Consider the following 21,743-nt stretch of genomic DNA (forward strand, 5'->3'; position numbering starts at 1 on the left):
CACTACACAAATATTAGTATAAGTACTTTTATAAATATTTGATGTCATGTTACTCACCAACATGAGTTCCTCCACTACACAAATATTAATATAAGTACTTTTATAAATATTTTATGTCATGTTACTCACCAACATGAGTTCCTTCACTACACAAATATTAGTATAAGTACTTTTATAAATATTTGATGTCATGTTACTCACCAACATGAGTTCCTCCACTACACAAATATTAGTATAAGTATTTTATGTCATGTTACTCACCAACATGAGTTCCTTCACTACACAAATATTAATATAAGTACTTTTATAAATATTTGATGTCATGTTACTCACCAACATGAGTTCCTTCACTACACAAATATTAATATAAGTACTTTTATAAATATTTTATGTCATGTTACTCACCAACATGAGTTCCTTCACTACACAAATATTAGTATAAGTACTTTTATAAATATTTGATGTCATGTTACTCACCAACATGAGTTCCTTCACTACACAAATATTAATATAAGTACTTTTATAAATATTTTATGTCAGGTTACTCACCAACATGAGTTCCTTCACTACACAAATATTAGTATAAGTACTTTTATAAATATTTTATGTCATGTTACTCACCAACATGAGTTCCTCCACTACACAAATATTAGCATAAGTACTTTTATAAGTATTTTATGTCATGTTACTCACCAACATGAGTTAGTATAAGTACTGTGCCAACAATGCCAGCGTGATTACATTACAATAGCACGTACAAATATGCATGAAACGGGACGGTTTAGTGAGTATGAATAGTTTTAGTTATATTGTAAAACGTACAAATGTTACTCGGCGTAATGAACGAAGAATCTGTACGAGTAGATCCGCTATGGACGGCTACGAGGCTGGAACGGCGCTTCTACTTCCGGTTGAAAGCTCTAAATGCAAGCGTATTTAGCCAACTCAACGAAAAGATAGCGCCATAGCACAAACTCAGCATCAAGGGTTGGAATTGGGGCTTAAATCATCAAAAATTATTCCCGGGCGTGGCCACTGCTGCTGCTCACTGCTCCCCTCACCTCCCAGGGGTGGGTCAAATACAGAGGATAATTTCACCACATCTAGTGTGAGTTTGACAATCATTGCTACTTTAACTTTAATAACTTTTCAGTGTTTTTTTTATTTTTTTTAATATATATAAAGCTATAAGCATCATAAATGAGCTGCTTTATTATCATCAAAGTGGAGGGAAAAAGTAGCGGCTTATAGTCCGGAATTTACGCTATTCCACATACTTTTGTGTGTTTAAAAAAACTAGAATGTTTTTTAGTTCACCTAAAAGTGGACTAAAAAATGACAAATATTTCTGAAGATTTTTGCCCTTTTTGAGAAACCGAGGTACCACCGTAGTCCACATGGGTCAAACCCTGCCTTGGGTCTACAAGGTAAGGCAGGTTCTGCAGCCGGTACTAAACTTTTGAACGGAACATTTTGCAAAGTGCTCCACGCACACACACACACGCACACGCACACGCACACATGTAACCAAAGAAGAAGAAGAATCTTATTGCCATGGCAACAATTGGCTCCTTTCAAACAGGCACTAAAGGTGACCAGCAGTTCCAGGGGGAGGTAAACATCACACACACACAACAGGAAGAAGAAGTCATGAGCAAAAAAAAGACAAAACATGGCACTCTTTTGCAAAAAAAAAAACGTGCAGGTTTCGCTCCACCAAAAAAAAAAAAAAATGCTGACGTTGCAAAAGCAAGAAAGTGGAGAACGCTGTTTGGCAACTAACAGAATCCAAATGGCACAAGGAGGTGTTTGGTAGGAAGGAAGCAGGAAATGATGTCACAGCAGGAAACAAAACACCGAGGAGACGTTTGAGGATTAAAAAGAAAAAGAAAGAAGGTTCTTCTGTGTCCGCCTGAAAAAGACGTCCCCATAGAAACAAGACGCACACAAGGCACTTCACTCGGTAAGAAAAAGTCCTTCCAGCGCCACAAACTTCCTGCATAGCAACTCTCATCTTCTTGGGACTAAAAAAAAAGTTCCTTTTTTTGTTGTTTTTTTTTGGTTTGAAGCGCTTCACCGAATAGTAAAACTTTTGAAAATAAAGACCAGAGTTTTTTCCTCTTAGTGTCACTGCAGGTGTGTTGGTCAACACGTACCTCTCAGGACCTTGGTCCTCCGGGCCTCAGTCTGACACACCTGTCCTGGGTAGAGCGAGAGGGTGGGCGGAGCCTCGGGCGAGTCCTGCTACCTGCTCCTCAGATTCTGCAGGACTCCGTAGACCTCCTCCTCTTTGCTGAGACCTTCGAAGAACGGCAGCAGGTCCAGGAGCTCGTTGTCGTTTATGTCGTCGAACCAGGACTGGACCGGGACCTGAAGGGGGGGTCAAACACGTGAGTCACCAACATCCGGTCCCAACAAAACCTGACAAGCTTGCCTACGCACAAAAACCTGGCGTACGCCCTTTTTGTCACGTAAGAAGCTCTCCTGTGTTCTAATAATAGATTGAGTCATCAAACAAAAAATGTAAATCTCGGACTATAAGCTGCTACTTTTTTCTCATGCTTTGAACCCCGCGGTTTATAAAACGGCGCGGCTCATTTATGGATTTTCGTTTGCTGCTAAACTTTGGATGCTCAAATAAAAAATGCTCATTCTAATGTTAGCTAAGGAAAATTTGCGTAGTAGTCATAAATAGCCACGAGCTTGATCGTTCCACACTTTGAACCCTGTGGTTTATAAAACGGCGCGGCTCATTTATGGATTTTCGTTTGCTGCTAAACGTCTACGTGACTTTGGATGCTCAAATCAAAAATGCTCATTCTGATGTTAGCTAGGGAAAATTTGCGTAGTAGCCATAAATAGCCACCAGCTTGATCGTTCCACACTTTGAACCCCGCGGTTTATAAAACGGTGCGGCTCATTTATGGATTTTTGTTTGCTGCTAAACTTGTACGTGACTTTGGATGCTCAAATCAAAAATGCTAATGCTAATGTTAGCTAGGGAAAATTTGCGTGGTAGCCATAAATAGCCACCAGCTTGATCGTTCCACACTTTGAACCCCGCGGTTTATAAAACAGTGCGGCTATTTTATGGATTTTTGTTTGTTGCTAAACTTGTAAGTGACTTTGGATGCTGAAATCAAAAATGCTAATGTTAGCTAGGGAAAATTTGCATGGTAGCCATAAATAGCCACCTGCTTGATCGTTCCACACTTTGAACCCCGCGGTTTATAAAACGGCGCGGCTCATTTATGGACTTTTGTTTGCTGCTAAACTCGTACGTGACTTTGGATGCTCAAATCAAAAATGCTAATGCTAATGTTAGCTAGGGAAAATTTGCTAGCTAGGGAAAATTTGTGTGGTAGCCATAAATAGCCACCAGCTTGATTGTTCCACACTTTGAACCACGCGGTTTATAAAACGGCGCGGCTCATTTATGGATTTTTGTTTGCTGCTAAACTTGTAAGTGACTTTGGATGCTCAAATCAAAAATGTTAATGTTAGCTCGGGAAAATTTTGCGTGGTAGCCATAAATAGCCACCAGCTTGACCGTTCCACACTTTGAACCCCGCGGTTTATAAAATGACGCGGCTCATTTATGGATTTTTGTTTGCTGCTAAACTTCTACGTGACTTTGGATGCTGAAATCAAAAATGCTAATGCTAATGTTAGCTAGGGAAAATTTGCATGGTAGCCATAAATAGCCACCAGCTTGATCGTTCCACACTTTGAACCCCGCGGTTTATAAAACGGCGCGGCTCATTTATGGATTTTTGTTTGTTGCTAAACTTGTACGTGACTTTGGATGCTCAAATCAAAAATGCTAATGCTAATGTTAGCTAGGGAAAATCTTGCGTGGTAGCCATAAATAGCCACCAGCTTGACCGTTCCACACTTCTTTCTTTAAAAAAAAAACTCTCCCGCCGGTCTTTCTTTGCTTCGGACCTGCATCCGCCCCGATACGTTCTTGCTAGTATCGTCACGTTTCTTAGCGCAATCCAAGATCATTTCTTGCTAGTGTCTGCTATTTAACATCAACATAATACTTGTGCCAATACTTTGTTGCTATATGTGCTAGTCCTCATGAGATATGTGGTCTTCTTCTGGCAAAACACTACTGCTTTTGTCCACTGGCACCGCCAAAATCAACCAAAACTGAAAGCACTTTAGTGAAGTGAAGTGAATTATATTTATATAGCACTTTTCTCTAGTGACTCAAAGCACTTTTACATAGTGAAACCCAATATCTAAGTTCCATTTAAAGCAGTGTGGGTGGCACAGGTGGGTAAATTGTCTTGCCCAAGGACACAACAGCAGTGACTAGGATGGCGGAAGCGGGGATCGAACCTGGAACCCTCACGTTGCTGGCATGGCCGCTCTACCAACTGAGCTGTACCAACCCAAAGTGGGGCTTGAATACATTTAAAAATGTTTGCAGAAAATGGGGTCTTTTCTAAAATGTATTTCAGTTATGAAAATGAGTAGCAAGTTGTGATTAAATCACAATTTAAAAGTGGAATTAATCAGATTAAAAAATGTCATCTTGACGTGAACATATATATATATATATATATATATATATATATATATATATATATATATATATATATATATATATATATATATATATTAAAAGTTAAAGTAGCAATGATTGTCACACACACACTAGGTGTGGCAAAATTATTCTCTGCATTTGACCCATCACCCTTGACCACCCCCTGGGAGGTGAGGGGAGCAGTGAGCAGCAGCAGCGGTGGCCGCGCCCGGGAATCAATTTTGGTGATTTAACCCCCAATTCCAACCCTTGATGCTGAGTGTCAAGCAGGGAGGTAATGGGGGTGGTATAGCTCGGTTGGTAGAGTGGCCGTGCCAGCAACTTGAGAGTTCCAGGTTCGATTTCCGCTTCCGTCATCCTAGTCACTGCCGTTGTGTCCTTGGGCAAGACACTTTACCCACCTGCTCCCAGTGCCACCCACACTGGTTTAATAGTAACTTAGATATTGGGTTTCACTATGTAAAAGCACTTTGAGTCACTAGAGAAAAGCACTATATAAATATAATTCACTTCACCCTTGATCACCCCCTGGGAGGTGAGGGGAGCAGTGAGCAGCAGCGGTGGCCGCGCCCGGGATTTTTTTTTTTGGGTGATTTAACCCTCAATTCCAACCCTTGATGCTGAGTGCCAAGCAAGGAGGTAATGGCTCCCCTTTTTTTAGTCTTTGGTATGACTCGGCCGGGGTTCAAACTCACAACCTACCCATCTCAGGGCGAACACTCTAACCACTAGGCCACTGATATATATACAGTATATATGAGTATATATTAGAGATGTCCGATAATATTGGCCGATAAATGCTTTAAAATATACCGTATTTTCCGCACTATAAGGCGCACTTAAAAACCTCCAATTTTCTCAAAAGCTGACAGTGCGCCTTATAATCCGGTGCGCCTTATATATGGACCAATATTGAGCCACAACAGGTCTCGCAACTACGGAATGCATAACGTAACCCCAGCCTCTACTGTAGCGTCTATTTTATGCACCTTATAATGCGGTGCGCCTTATAATGCGGTGCGCCTTATATATGAACACCGTTTTAAAATAGACCATTCATTGAAGGTGCGCCTTATAATGCAGAAAATACGGTAATATCGGAAATTGTCGGTATCGGTTCCAACCTCCCGATTTTTCCGGGAGACTCCCGAATTTCAGTGCCCCTCCCAAAAATCTCCCGGGGCAACCATTCTCCCGATTTCACAATATTGGGGGCGTGCCTTTAAGGCACTGCCTTTAGGGTCCTCTACAACCTGTCGTCACGTCCGCTTTTCCTCCATACAAACAGCGTGCCGGCCCAATCACATAATATAAGCGGCTTTTACACACACATAAGTGAATGCAATGCATACTTGGTGAACAGCCATACAGGTCACACTGAGGGTGGCCGTATAAACAACTTTAACACTGTTACAAATATGCGCCACACTGTGAACCCACACCAAACAAGAATGACAAACACATTTCGGGAGAACATCCGCACCGTAACACAACAGAACAAATACCCAGAACCCCTTGCAGCACTAACTCTTCCGGGACGCTACAATATACACCCTCCGCTACCCCCTACCCCGCCAACTCAACCCCGCCCCCCAACCCCTTCCACCTCAACCTTCTCATGCTCTCTCAGGGAGAGCATGTCCCAAATTCCAAGCTGCTGTTTTGAGGCATGTTAAAAAAAATAATGCACTTTGTGACTTCAATAATAAATATGGCAGTGCCATGTTGGCATTTTTTTTTCCATAACTTGAGTTGATTTATTTTGGAAAACCTTGTTACATTGTTTAATGCAGTGTTTTTCAACCACTGTGCCGCGGCACACTAGTGTGCCGTGAGATACAGTCTGGTGTGCCGTGGGAGATTATGTCATTTCACTTATTTGGGTTCAAAATATTTTTTGGAAAGCAGTAATTATAGTCTGCAAATGATGTGTTGTTGTTGAGTGTCGGTGCTGTCTAGAGCTCGGCAGAGTAACCGTGTAATACTCTTCCATATCAGTAGGTGGCAGCAGGGAGCTAATTGCTTTGTAGATGTTGGAAACAGCGGGAGGCAGCGTGTAGGTAAAAAGGTGTCTAATGCTTAAACCAAAAATAAACAAAAGGTGAGTACCCCTAAGAAAAGGCATTGAAGCTTAGGGAAGGCTATGCAGAACGAAAATAAAACTGAACTGGCTACAAAGTAAACAAAAACAGAATGCTGGACGACAGCAAAGACTTACTGTGGAGCAAAGACGGCGTCCACAAAGTACATCTGAACATGACATGACAATCAACAATGTCCCCACAAAGAAGGATAAAAACAACTGAAATATTCTTGATTGCTAAAACAAAGTAGATGCAGGAAATATCCCTCAAAGGAAGACATGAAACTGCTACAGGAAAATACCAAAACAAGAGAAAAAGCCACCAAAATAGAAGCACAAGACAAGAAGTAAAACACTACACACAGGAAAACATCAAAAAAGTCCAAATAAGTCAGGGTGTGATGTGACAGGTGGTGACAGTACACCTACTTTGAGACAAGAGCTATAGTGGTTATGCTTTAAAGTCATATCTAACAATTGCGACAACGACTTTTTACTGTCAACTGAGTTTTGTTTTTTTTAATGATTTGTGCTGGTGGTGTGCCTCCGCATTTTTTCAACGCAAAAAATGTGCCTTGGCTCAAAAAAGGTTGAAAAACACTGGTTTAATGCATCCAGCGGGGCGTCACAACAAAATTAGGCATAATAATGTGTTCATTCCACGACTGTATATATCGGTATCGCTTGATATCGGAATCGGTAATTAAGAGTTGGACAATATCGGCAAAAATGCCATTATCGGACATCTCTAATGTACATATTATATATTAAAAGTTAAAGTTAAAGTACCAATGATTGTCACACACACACACGAGGTGTGGCAAAATTATTCTCTGCATTTGACCCATCAATAGGGGTGAGGGGAGTAGTGAGCAGCAGCGGTGGCCGCGCCCGGGAATAATTTTTTTTGGGTGATTCAAACCCCAATTACAACCCTTGATGCTGAGTGTCAAGCAGTGGGTCCCATTTTTATAGTCTTTGGTATGACTCGGCCGGCGTTTGAACTCACAACCTACCCATCTCAGTGCGGACACTCTAACCCAGGGGTCGGCAACCTTTACCAGTCAAAGAGCCATTTTGACCAGTTTCACAAATTAAAGAAAACAATGGGAGCCACAAAAATCTTTTGAAATTTAAAATGAAATGACGCTGCATTCAAAGTTTTTTTTTTGCTTTGTGCTATGTATAAACCAAGGGTCTCAGACACGTGGCCCACACCTTAATATGAAAATTGAATGTTAGTGCGGCCCGCGAGTTTTATATGAATGCCGCTTGACAGCGTCATTCTTGTCAACCCTTCCAATTTTTCTGGCAGACTATGAATTTCGGGGCAACTATTCTCTCGGACGTGCCGTGATGGTACAGCATTTAGCGCCCACTACAACCAGCGTGCCGGCCCAGCCACACGTTGTATGGGGCTTCTGCTTGCTCACCTAAGTGACAGCAAGGCATACTTGGTCAACAACCACACAGGTTACACTGACGGTGGCGGTATAAAAAACTTTAACACTCTTACTAATAATGCGCCACACTGCGAACCCACACCAAACAAGAATGACAAACACATTTCGGGAGAACATCTGCACCGTAACAGAACAAATACCCAGAATCCCATGCAGCCCTAACTCTTCCGGGCTACATTATACACCCCCGCTACCAAACCCCGCCCACCTCAACCGACGCACGGAGGGGGGTTTGATGTGTGAGGGAGCAGGGTTGGGGTGGGTGCGGGGTTTGGTGGTAGCAGGGGTGTATAATGTAGCCCGGAAGAGTTAGGGCTGCATGGGATTCTGGGTATTTGTTCTGTTGTGTTTATGTTGTGTTAAGGTGCAGATGTTCTCCCGAAATGTGTTTGTCATTCTTGTTTGGTTTTGGTTCAAAGTGTGGCGCATTATTAGTAAGAGTGTTAAAGTTGTTTTATATGGCCACCGTCAGTGTAACCTGTGTGGCTGATGAGCAAGGTCACTTACGTGTGCAAGCAGAAGATGCATAAAACAAGAAACTGGGCTGGCACGCAGTTAATATAGATTGTAGAGGGCGCTAAATGCTGTACCATCATGGCACGCCTTTAATATTATTGTAAGGGTGAAAATCGGAGAATATTAATCCCGGTAATTTTCTGCGAGAGGCACTGAAATCCGGAAGTCTCGGCAAGTATGCAGCTGAGCCGCATCAGAGTGATCAAAGGGCCGCATGCGGCTCCGGAGCCGCGGGTTGCAGACCCCTGCTCTAACCACTAATCCACTGATACATATTAGTATATATATATGTACATATATTATGTAAATATTACATATATGTCATATTTTATATTGCTACTACAGTACATTTTTTGTCTATTTTATACCTCATTATCCTTTCCATCCTTTGCAACTGAGCTACTGTGTGGAACAATTTCCCTTAATAAAGTTTGTCTAAGTCTAACAAGGATGCGTCAAGAAGGCAGCATAGGTTTTGGTCTGGACCCTAGATCCAAATTACAAGGACTTAAGAAGTTGAAAGATGTTTCAAACATGGAAGTGGTGGAACCGTGTCGTGCTTTCTTAGATTTATTGTCCTGTGACAATAAAAAAGTATATGTTGTTATGCACAGCTGCTTGATTGGTGTCACTATGCAGCTGCCTGTTGCTGCTCCTTGCTTGGCTGGCTGAGAAGTGCTGGCCACAAATTGCAGCCTGCAGATTTATTTTTAAAGGTTGTTTTTTTTTTTTAGCCCCGAACCATGAAGTCATAGTTCAAACAAAAGCGCCACCTCAAAACGTAGAAGGCAAAAAAAGCGACTCACGGCATTTTCCGGGTGAAAAATGTAGGAGGCGGGCGAGTTGTCGACAATGATGACGTTGCTGAGCTCTCGCCCCAGCCGGCTCAAGTCCTTCACGTAGTTCCCTCTGTGGAACACGCAGGACTCTCGGAAGAGTCGCGCTCGGAACACGCCCCACTGGTCCAGCAGGTCTGCCACGGGGTCTGCGTACTGGCCCAGCCACAAGAAGACATGGCGTTAGAACACAAATAGCTCCGGTCCTGGTCAAAAGTTGACATACACGTGTAAAGAACATCATGTCATGATTGTCTTGACTTTCCACTCATTTCTACAACTCTTATTTTTTTTGTGAAAGAGTTATTAAAGCACAAAAAACATTCATGAAGTTTGCTTCTTTTATTAATTTTATTATGGGTCTAGCTGGGTCAAAAGTATACATACAGCTTAATATTTGTTAATATTTGCAAGTTTCACTGCAATAAGGCGCTTTTGGTAGCCATCCACAAGCTTCTGCTTGAATTTTTGACCACTCCTCTTGACAAAATTGGTGCAGTTCAGCTAAATGTGTTTGACTTGTTTCTTCAGCATTGTCCACACAATTTAATTTGAAACAAAAATTGAGCTGTTTGGCCACAATACCCAGCAATATGTTTGGAGGCGAAAAGGTGAGGCCTTTTAATCCCAGGAACACCATGTCTACCGTCAAGCATGGTGGTGGTAGTATTATGCTCTGGGCCTGTTTTGCTGCCAATGGAACTGCTGCTTTACAGAGAGTAAATGGGACAATGGAAAAAAAGGAGGATTACTTCTAGGGATGATGTTTGATAAGAAATCATCGAGTTCGAGCCCATTATCGAATCCTCTTATCGAACCGATCCCTTATCGAATCCAGATAGGTTGTTGTATATGGAAAAAAACACAATATTTGGTTTAACAAAAGCTCACTTTTATTTTATATGAAAACAATAAAATAAATAAATATTGACTGTTGTCACCCCCCCCTAAAAAAATAAAATAAAATAAATAAATAGACTGTTGTTACCCAAAGTATACTAAGTGGGATTTTTCAGAATCCGGTCCATTGTTGTTGCTGCTTCTGTATCTGCCGCCTAATGACTGAGCTACGTCATTTCCTGCGACGTTCCACAGGGCATTTCCTGTGGGACGGGATTCGTTCCCAGGGATTCGAATAAAGAACCAACTCTTTTTCTTTACTATAGTGGCCTCGATGACGGGAACCGGTTCTCAAAAAGGGATTCGAGTCCATGGAATAGGTTATTTTCTTATCGAACAACCGGGAGAACCGGTTTCGAACATCATCCCTAATTACCTCCAAATTCTTCAGGACAAGCTAAAATCCTCAGCCCGGAGGTTGGGTCTCGGGCGCAACAGGATAATGACCCCAAACACACGTCAAAAGTAGGAAAGGAATGGCTAGAATTAAGATTTTAGAATGGCCTTCCCAAAGTCCTGACTTAAAGGTGTGGACAATGCTGAAGAAACAAGTCCATGTCAGAAAACCAACAAATTTAGCTGAACTGCACCAATTTTGGTGGTCAACAATTCAAGCAGAAGCTTGTGGATGGCTACCAAAAGCGCCTTATTGCAGGTAAACTTGCCAAGGGACATGTAAGCAAATATTAACATTGCTGTATGTATACTTATGACCCAGCTAGACCCATAATAAAATTAATAAAAGAAGCAAACTTCATGAATGTTTTTTGTGACCAACAAGTATGTGCTCCAATGGAACCACGTAGCTGCAGAAATTAAGCAGTTATTAATCTACTTGCTAATGCTAATGACTGGTTTTCACATCGCAGTTATGGTTGCCCTCAGAGGGCCGCTTTTAACAGTGAATAATATACAGTATGAATATAAATGTGTATATATAAAACGTGTATAATTGTCTTTATTTTTTTTTTACGTACGCTGTACAAAACCAAATCTTTACATTGTACTGTATACAACTGGCAGCTCAGTCTCCACAATTTTAACGTAATATTTGCAGGGGTTTTTTTTTTTTTACAGCATAGAAATGAATAAAAATACATGGAATTAAATTAAATAGAAGGGACAAGCGGTAGAAGATGGATGGATGGAGACTGGAAAAACGTTACCGCTGTTTTTTAAAAATTCATGCAAGTTTTTTATACTGTAAAATCTACGGTTGTTTATTACTCTATACCAGGGGTCGGCAACCCGCGGCTCTAGAGCCGCATGCGGCTCTTTAGCGCCTTAGTGGCTCTCTGGAGCTTTTTCAGAAATGTATGAAAAATGGAAAAAGATGAGGGGAAAACAATCTATTTTTTGTTTTAATATGGTTTCTGTAGGAGGCCAAACATGACACAAACCTCCCTAATTGTTATAAAGCACACTGTTTATATTAAACATGCTTCACTGATTCGAGTATTTGGCGAGCGCCGTTTTGTCCTACTAATTTTGGCGGTCCTTGAACTCACCGTAGTTTGTTTACATGTATAACTTTCTAGGACGTGTTTTATGCCACTTCTTTTTCTGTCTCATTTTGTCCACCAAACCTTTAAGGTTGTGCATGAAAGGTGAGTTTTGTTGATGTTATTGACTTGTGTGGAGTGCTAATCAGACATATTTGATCACTGCATGACTGCAAGCTAATCGATGCTAACATGCTATTTAGTCTAGCTATATGTACATATTGCATCATTATACCTCATTTGTAGCTATATTTGAGCTCATTTAGTTTCCTTTAAGTCCTCTTAATTAAATTTATATCTCATGACACACTATCTGTATGTAATATGGCTTTTCATTTTTTGCGGCTCCAGACAGATTTTTTTTTGTATTTTTGGTCCAATATGGCTCTTTCAACATTTTGGGTTGCCGACCCCTGCTCTATACTGAAAGTGGATTTTACTGTAAAACTAATTTTACTGTAAAAAAATGTATGTGAACCGTTTCTTGGATTACTTGCTTTGAAATCATAAGTCCAGCAGATATTTAAGTATTTATCCTTATTTGAGCAATAACATTGTTTTGACATGTATGATAATATAATATTGTGTTTTATTATTAGAGATGATAGAAGTGTAAATATATGTAACTTATTAAGAAAAGATAAGGTACTTTATTTAAACATATTTCCACGCTTTCGGGGGCCACACAAATTGATGTGGCGGGCCAGATCTGGCCCCCGGGGCTTTGAGTTTGACACCTGTGGTCTAGAAAGAAGACACTGGTTAACATGACAGGTAAGAGGGCCCATCCATCTAGAAATTGGTGGTGTCGACACCAGGGGTAGTAATATCAGTATGTGATCGATACGGTTCGATCTGTATTTTTTATTTCTCAAAATACTTTTGTCGCTTTTGTTTATTTTTACAAATTCAGAAAACAAGTGCCAGGATTTTGGAGGCAAAATTACTTCAATAAGTATTAGATTGTAGTTTTAACTTTTAAATTCCCGTATTTTCCGGACCATAGGGCGCACCGGATTATAAGGCGCACTGCCGATGAATGGTCTATTTTTGATCTTTTTTCATGTATAAGGCGCACTGGATTATAAGGCGCATTAAAAGGAGTCATATTATTATGATTTTTTTCTAAATTTTTTCCTTGTGGTCTACAAAACATGTAATGGTAGTTCACCATGGTAATGCCCCACTCTACCTCAAAGAACTACTCACCCCCAAATCCTCCACACGACACCTGCGCTCCAGAAAACCTAACCTCCTCCAACCTCCGAGGACAAAGCTACGAACAATGGGAGACCGGGCTTTATGCTCCGCCGCTCCCAGTCTGTGGAACGCTCTCCCTGACCACCTGTGGGCACCACAGACTGTGGATGCTTTTAAAAAAGTCTTTAAAACCCTTCTTTTAAAAAAAGCCTTTTTTAGATATATGCATACTAGTTCTAACTATTAGGCTGTTCTAGTTTTTTTTATTTTATTTTTATTATTATCTTTTTCTTTAATTTTTTTTTTTAATACACTGTAGCACTTTGAGGTTGTTTACTCAATGTAAAGTGCTTTTTACAAATAAAATCTATTATTATTATTCATATTATTCTTTGGTCAAAGTGTTGCATAGATGATGTTTTACAGACCATCTTCAAGTCGTCACGGACTACAAAGGCGGATGAGCGCAATTTTTCAGGACTTATGCAGATCCCAAATACAGATCAGCAGGTACCAGAAGGTAGGAAAAGTTTCTTTTGCATAATATTGCGAAACAAAACGCCAGATTATGTTATAATAATACTGGTATGTTGAAGCACATCAAGCGGTGCGGCTTTGTACTTTACCAAAGTCGTACTTAAACATTTTGATAAGATTTTTGAGCGCTGTGTGTAATGTTCTATATTTTCAACGGAACATATAAAATGTTGGTGTTGTTTTACTTGAGTCATATTGCAGTCGACACTTATCCCTTGTGTATGACTGCCATTATATTGCAGCCTACAGTTATCTCTTATGTGTGACTGCCATCTACTATGTACCAAATAAAATAGCTTTGAGGTCAGTAAGCTCAACCAAACGTATTCCTTACAGTAGGCACACCGGGTTATAAGGCGCACTGTTGAGTTTTGAAAAATAAAAAAAGGATTTTAAGTGCGCCTTATAGTCCGGAAAATTCTGTACTATTGACTTAAACAATTGTATGTAATAAAAGAGAATAGGGAGCTAGTTGAAATATTGTGCTGACAATAAAATGAATTGAAAACTCCCGTATCGGCCGATCTCACTCATTCAGGATCGGCATCCCTAAATCGGAACATCCTTAATTTTCGGACCAATTAGGGAAAACTGGATGATAACGTTCCACGGCACAGTGGTTGGGAGTCACTGAGCTAGAGGATTGCAAAGTCTGCCTTTGTTCTACTCTAGAGGGGAGGTCTCAGGATATCTAGAGTCTCACGTGTGTTCTTACTGATACTTACCCTCGAAAAGGGCGGGGAAAAAAAGCAGAGTAAATATGACGAGTCGAGCGTGCGAAAAGAACAAAGCAGAACATGAACCTTAAAAGACAAGGCAGCAACGTCTCCGCCTCAACACACCTTTGCAAGACTGGCGGTGAAGAGCACACACTCGAACAGCTCGCCCATCTTTTGAAGGAACTCATCCACGTGGGGTCGTTTTAGAACATACACCTGCGTGGCACATGGAGAACAGCGTTAACGTCGCTTAAAGAGCGTTCAACAGCTCGTAGCACGGCAATGTGGTGTTTAGGGATGGGTACCGAATCCGGTACTTTCTTGGCACCAACCGAATCCTGCCGGTTCTACCGAATCCAACAATGCCATGTTTCGGCACCTGGGCTGCGCGTCACATTAATAAGTACAATACTTATCGACCGCACCCGAACTCTGGAACGCTCTCCCCGACCATCTTAGAGCACCACAGTCGGTCGACCATTTTAAGAAGGGACTAAAAACCCACCTTTTTAGCACAGCTTTTATCTAATTTCTCTGCCTTCTTGTTTTTAAATACACATCTGTTTTATCCAATGATTTCATGCTTTTATTTGTATTTTTATCTATGTTTCTGTTTTATCTAATGTTTGTCTAGTGCGGAGGTCGGCAACCCGCGGCTCTGGAGCCACATGCGGCTCTTTAGCGCCGCCCTAGTGGCTCTCTGGAGCTTTTTCGAAAATGTATGAAAAAAGAAAAAAATACATTTTATGTGTTAATATGGTTTCTGAAGGAGGACAAACCTCCCCAATTGTTATAAAGCCCACTGTTTGTATTAAACATGCTTCACTGATTCGAGTATTTGGCGAGCGCCGTTTTGTCCCACTAATTTTGGCGGTCCTTGAACTCACCGTAGTTTGTTTACTAGTACCGTATAACTTTCTAGGACGTGTTTTATGCCACTTCTTTTTCTGTCTCATTTTGTCCACCAAACTTTTAACGCTGTGCATGAATGCACAAAGGTGAGTTTTGTTGATGTTATTGACTTGTGTGGAGTGCTAATCAGACATATTTGGTCACTGCATGACTGCAAGCTAATCGATGCTAACATGCTATTTAGGCTAGCTATATGTACATATTGCATCATTGTGCCTCATTTGTAGCTATATTTGAGGTCATTTAGTTTCCTTTAAGTCCTCTTAATTCAATTTATATCTCATGACACACTATCTGTATGTAATACGGCTTTAAAAAATTTTTTGCGGCTCCAGACAGATTTGTTTTTGTATTTTTGGTCCAATATGGCTCTTTCAACATTTTGGGTTGCCGACCCCTGGTCTAGTGTGTGTCATGATTTCATTTCTATTTTTATTTTTTTATTATATATTCTAACTTTCTATTTTTTTAATACTTTGTAGCACTTTGAGATTTTAACAAATGTAAAGTGCGTTACAAATGTAATTCATTATTATTATTACAGTATTAACATTTTGTGGGGCGCAACCGACAGCAAAGTCTGAACTGACCAACACACAATAAATTATACACAACTGCCATCTAACTGCAATTGCAACTTCGTGTCACACGAGCAAATTAGCCTCAGAAATGTGATATATATATATATATTTATATATATATATATATATATATATATCTATCAGAAACACGATATAGTATAGCATAGGCTGACCATATTCTGAAATCCCAAAAAGAGGACACATATATGCGGGCAGCACACCAAGGCCGGGACTAGGTGAAAATTTGCCAATGATACTCGAACTTGTTTTATAAATACTATATTTATTTAAATAAAGCATTTTTTCTCCTGTGTTGGTGCCAGGAATTTTCCAAACAAGCATTTTGAAAACAAATAATAAACGTATGCATTATCCTGTTATATCTCACTTTCTATATTGTGTTTTGGAAAAGGATGTCATAAATGTTACTTAATTCATTAAAAAAAAAAAAAAAAAAAAAAAAAAGATAACAAATTTGTATACATATGTAAATGTATTCAGTTATAAACATTCATTCACTTTCTTCTTTCCTTCATGGATCTGAACTTTACCGCTGCTGGTAGTTTTTATTTAATAAGTTGTAGGTGTATTTATTTCAGTATAAAAGTGTAAAAAGTATTTTGCTTGGGTCATGAAATGATGATAATGGTATGCCAGGTCATACATACATTTTATATTCAACGCTTAAATCTCTGAATCAACTTCAGATCAATCCCTCATTTCAAAATGTTTTAGTTTTTTTTAATGTTTTTTTGTTTGTTTTCCGCCATTTTTTGTCAAGCAAAAATATGTTTTTAATAGCAAACACACCAAAATATGCAAAATCTTCCACCAAAAATATTTTACTTAGTTGAATATTTGATGTGAAGAAATGGGAACCTTGGATAGGTCAATAATTCATAATAACATTGATTTTGATTCAATATTATGTTTTGAGCAATGACAGTTTGAAAGTAAAAAAAACAGTTTGATTAGTCAACATTGCAACTTTTAAATAAATTACATTTCACCTTTAAACTTTTTTATTTCACTTTTGTTATGTTTTTGTTTATTTTAATAGTATTTTTAGAATGTGCCGTGGGCCGCAAATGGCCTCCGCGACACACTTTTGACACCCCTGCTATAGATAATAAAAAATTAAATGTGATAAATCTATGGATAAAAAGCAGAGCCTGGCGACGCATGCGCGTTTATCATAACTCTCTCTCTCTCTCTCTCTCTCTGTGTCTCTGTCTCTGTCCCTCCCTCACCAATGCTGCTGCGTGCACAATTTGTTTTGTTTTTAACCCCTTCTTAACCCTGAATGTGCAATGAAAATACACGCAACCCTAACTCAAAATGCCGGACATTTGAGGCATTTAAGAAACTCCGCCCGGATAGCCCCGCAAAAGAGGACATGTCCAGTGAAAAGAGGACGTATGGTCAGTCTAGTATAGCACGGCTCGAATTTAACCATGGTAACTGCCGCGACCGCCCTCGACTTTCGCCGTAAAGCCCAAAATTTGACCAACATTTGCAGCAAGAACGTGCTGTGACCGCCATTGACTTTTTACTTGTTAATGGACTCGGGATGTAACGGTACATGGCATAATGATAATTTGCGATAAAATTCTCTACGGTTAGTAATACCGTCAATTTTTTTAATGACCAAAAAAATGTATTTATTAATGCATTTTCAGCAACACGAAGTCAGGCGCATTCGCACTAGCGTCGTTTGGTTTGATAATCATGGCGGACGAGCTACACGGACTTAATGGATGACTCTTAACGGATCAATACAGCATCCCCATATAAATGTAAATAACTTAAAAAATTCTAATAATTACACACAAAAAAAAACTTAATCTATCAAAATGTAAAAATAGAGGTAAAGGCTTCATGTAAGGACAAAAAGCTGACAAGTTGATATTAAAGAATAAAAAAACTAGAGATGTCCGATAAATGCTTAAAATGTAAAATCGGAAATTATCGGTATCGGTTTCAAAAAGTAAAATTAATGACTTTTTAAAACGCTGCTGTACGGAGCGGTACATATCCGGTAAAACACGGACGTAGGGAGCAGTACAGAGCAGTTGCGTCTCCCAGTCAGCAGCCTCTCCCCTCTCCCACACACAACACAGGAGTTGACGACTGCAGCATGAGAGGTTTACTGGCGACGCTTGATGACCTCATCAAACCGCCGCGAGCGCAGCATAACAACAACAAGAGTGTTAGCCGTGGCTAACAAGCGAGCTCGCTCTGTGACGTGACTAACGACACCATGTCTATGGTTTGGGATTATTTTAAAGTGTCTCTGACGGATAAAAAACTGGCAATTTGCAATGACTGCAAAAAGTTGGTTATGCGAGGAGGAACCAAGACGTCTTCCTTTAATACGAGCAATTAGATCTCCCACCTCTTCAAGAATCATAAGGAGATACACGATGAATACAAGCGGAAGATGGATGTGAGCCCAGTTTATAATTTCCTGTTATACAGTATGCCAAGCAGTCTTGCACTAAATGAGGACTATGTTTTTGTTTACTTTATTACTCTAGTACACTCTGGACTGACGCTGTGTGCTTTCATTGTTTTTGTAGCTGTTGTTTTGAGGCATGTTTAAAACAAATAAAAAATAATGCACTTTGTGAAAGTCAAAGTATAGTACTTCCCATAGTTGTAGTGGGTATCAGGATTATCCCAGGGAGAGCATGTCCCAAATTCCAAGCTGCTGTTTTGAGGCATGTTAAAAAAAAAAGAGCAATTTGTGACTTCAATAATAAATATGGCAGTGCCATGTTGGCACTTTTTTCCATAGCTTGAGTTGAAGTTGTTCTCTTATTTTGGAAAACCATGTTACATTGTTTAATGGATCCAGCAGGGCATCACAACAAAATTAGGCATAATAATGTGTTAATTCCACAACTGTATATACCGGTTGATATCGGAATCGGTAATTAAGAGTTGGACAATATCGGAATATCGGATACCGGCAAAAAGGCCATTATCGGACATATCTAAAAAAAGAAAAACTAATATTTGTCTTCAGACGTTATAGCCTTTTTATTAGACCTTACAAATGACATGATGGTATTACGTTCAATAATCTTAATTATTACTTCGACCATAATTGGCAGCCCGAGATCTCGTACATGAACACTATTTGTATCTATATGGAGAAAAAGTGCAGTTACGTCTTATGGCCATCAGGTGCCATCTTTCAAAATTATTATATATATATATATATATATATATATATATATATATATATATATATATATATATATATATATATATATATATATATATATATATCCTGCCTCAAAATAATGCTTGCCTTGGTGCCCTTCTAACTAAAATATGAGCCCTACTTTAAGGCAACACTTGCCTTGACCTTAAAAAGTTAAAATTCGAGGCCTGTATAGTTATACTCAGCTCATTTTTAAATGTCGATTTGTTATAAAAACACAACAATATTTATTAACACACACACAAAAGTACTGGTATAGATTCTCAGGTACTGGTTCAAATGTGAACGGTACCCATCCCTAATGATGTTTGGTCCAAGAAAAGTGCACACAATCACTTACAGTTTGAGCGTTCATCCATTTTGAATGTGAGGCTGCCACCCAGTGCAAGTAATCGTGAATAGGCCAACCAGGATAAACACAGCCTATCCTGGATTACTTGAATCGGATAACAACCATTCCTTCTGAATCTCCTCATAGGCATAAATGAAGCGCTCCTGTCTCAAAGTCAGAGAACTTAGCGGTGAAAGTTGTTACCTGATGAACTGTGCCGTCAATCTCCACTGGAACAATAAAGTCTGCATTGCTGATTGGCTGTGAGAACAAAAAAACGGCAGCAAGTTAGTCCCAACTGTTTATACAAGTACCAAAGATGACCAGCAGAGGTCCCGCAACGAATACCACAACTCAAAAGTGATTGGGTTTTTTCCCCTGCCAAAAAAATAAATAGTTCCCTTTAGTGCCTCTCAAGTAATCTAATCTTAACGTGTCCTCAAGCAGTGCTAAAGGACCAATTAGGGTAAAAAAATGTAAGATAGAAACGTCAACTCGGCTTTTTCGGTATCTTCCTAGTGTACTTGTAAAGTCAGCACTGTAATGTTTCTAAAGCACATCCTCCTGCTCTCCCAGCTGTTGACACAGTCAGAAAATTGATTTAACATAACTTTAACTAGAAAGAAAGGCAAATTATGCTCTGGAAAATGCACTTGGGAGATCTTATTTAAGTGATATTTTAGGGAATACAATCCTTTCTTTCAGTAGACAAATTGGATTTCAGCAGGAATGTTTTCAGCGGGGACACTGTGCCTTTCTAACAGAATGTATCAGCTCGCTGTCTGCACTCAAACATACACGCATATATATATAGACACACCTGTGCCTGATTTACTAAGATCTAAATACCTCACGCTGAACAGCGTCTGCAATCTATAAAATAGCATGTACTATTAGTGGGCCTGTTGCATGCGATTTACTAAGACTGTGTGTACAATTGTAATGCTGACAGAATGTAGTATGAATGTAAGAATAGTTTCAATGTTGGAATGGTTTCAATGTTGAAGAGTTTGAATTTCCAGGAAAAAACGGAATTTGGTTTGGAACTTGGGAAAGTGTTAGTTGGATGAGTGGTATGTGTTGAAGGTGGAATTGGTTGAAAAATGTGCTTTGAAAAAAGTTTTAAAAATGGACAATTAATTTTGAATGGGGATAATGTCCCTGAAAACTGGGAATTCTTGGAAATCCGGGAATTTTTTTCTTAATTGTTGAAGGAGAGCACACAATTTTGAACTGGCTGAATATTTTGAAGTTGGAACAGTTTGAATTGGATGAAAAATGTGGGAAATTGTGTAACTTTGAAAAATGTCCCATTCTTTTTAATGGGAACTTCATGGAAATTTGGGAATTTTGGGGAAAATCGTAAAAAACTTGAATGGTCTGGATGAGTTGAAATGGTTGGTGATGGAATTTTTCAAATCGGTCAAGAAATGTTGAAGTAGTAACATTTTTAATTGAGAAATGTTATTAAGGAATTCCAGGAATTTCGGGAAAACCGGGAATTTTTCCAATTCAAAAAACAACTTCGTTTTTTTTTCCCAATTAAGAGGAATGTTTGGACGGTGGAACGGTTGAAAAATGTGGAAGGAGTAGTCGTCAAAAAAAAAAAAAAGAGAATTCTGCGAACTCCTGGAATTTTTTGGAACTTGGAAAAATGACGGTTTGAATGTGCAGGATGAGTGGAATATGGTGAAGGTGAAATACCGGTAGTTGGAATCGGTTGAAAAATGTGCGTTGAAAAAAGTTTTAAAAATGTACAATTCATTTTGAATGGGGATAATGTCCCTGAAAACTGGGAATTCTTGGAAATCCGGGAATTTTTTTTTTTAATTGTTGAAGGAGAGCACACAATTTTGAACTGGCTGAATATTTTGAAGTTGGAACAGTTTGAATTGGATGAAAACTAGGGGAATTGTGGAACTTTGAAAAATGTCCCATTCTTTTCAATGGGAATTTCAAGGAAATTTGGGAATTTTGGGGTAAATGGTAAAAAAAAAACTTGAATGGTCTGAATGAGTTGAAATGGTTGGTGTTGGAATTTTTCGAATCGGTCAAGAAATGTTGAGAAATGTTAAGGAATTCCAGGAATTCCGGGAAAACCGGGAATTTTTCCAATTCAAAAAACAACTTAGTTTGTTGTCCTGATTAAGAGGAATGTTTGGACGGTGGAACGGTTGAAGTGGGTTGAAATATGTGGAAGGAGTAGTAGAAAAATGATAGTTTGAACGTGCAGGATGAGTGGAATATGGTGAAGGTGGAATGGTTGGAATCGGTTGAAAAATGTGCGTTGAAAAAAGTTTAAAAAATGTAAAATTCATTTTGAATGAGGATAATGCCCCTGAAAACTGGGAATTCTTGGAAATCCGGGAATTTTTTTTT

At 39.3% G+C, this 21,743-nt stretch overlaps 1 protein-coding gene across 2 annotated transcripts in view; it reads right to left on the reverse strand.

The window, feature by feature from the left end:
• The window catches only part of LOC133581494 (CTD small phosphatase-like protein), a 63,611-nt gene that overhangs the window by 1,476 nt on the left and 40,392 nt on the right, over positions 1-21,743 (reverse strand). For both annotated transcript variants that reach the window (XM_061935518.2, XM_061935511.2), the window contains 4 exons: positions 19,569-19,625; positions 14,435-14,527; positions 9,424-9,609; positions 1-2,370 (listed from right to left, as the gene is read on the reverse strand). The exon at positions 1-2,370 is cut by the window's left edge and continues 1,476 nt beyond it. In XM_061935518.2, the coding sequence (XP_061791502.1) occupies positions 2,245-2,370; positions 9,424-9,609; positions 14,435-14,527; positions 19,569-19,625 (462 nt within the window). In that variant the 3' untranslated portion in view covers positions 1-2,244. The remainder of the gene's footprint in view (positions 2,371-9,423; positions 9,610-14,434; positions 14,528-19,568; positions 19,626-21,743) is intronic.

Source organism: Nerophis lumbriciformis, linkage group LG03 (assembly GCF_033978685.3).
Source record: "Nerophis lumbriciformis linkage group LG03, RoL_Nlum_v2.1, whole genome shotgun sequence".
Classification (NCBI taxonomy): domain Eukaryota; kingdom Metazoa; phylum Chordata; class Actinopteri; order Syngnathiformes; family Syngnathidae; genus Nerophis; species Nerophis lumbriciformis.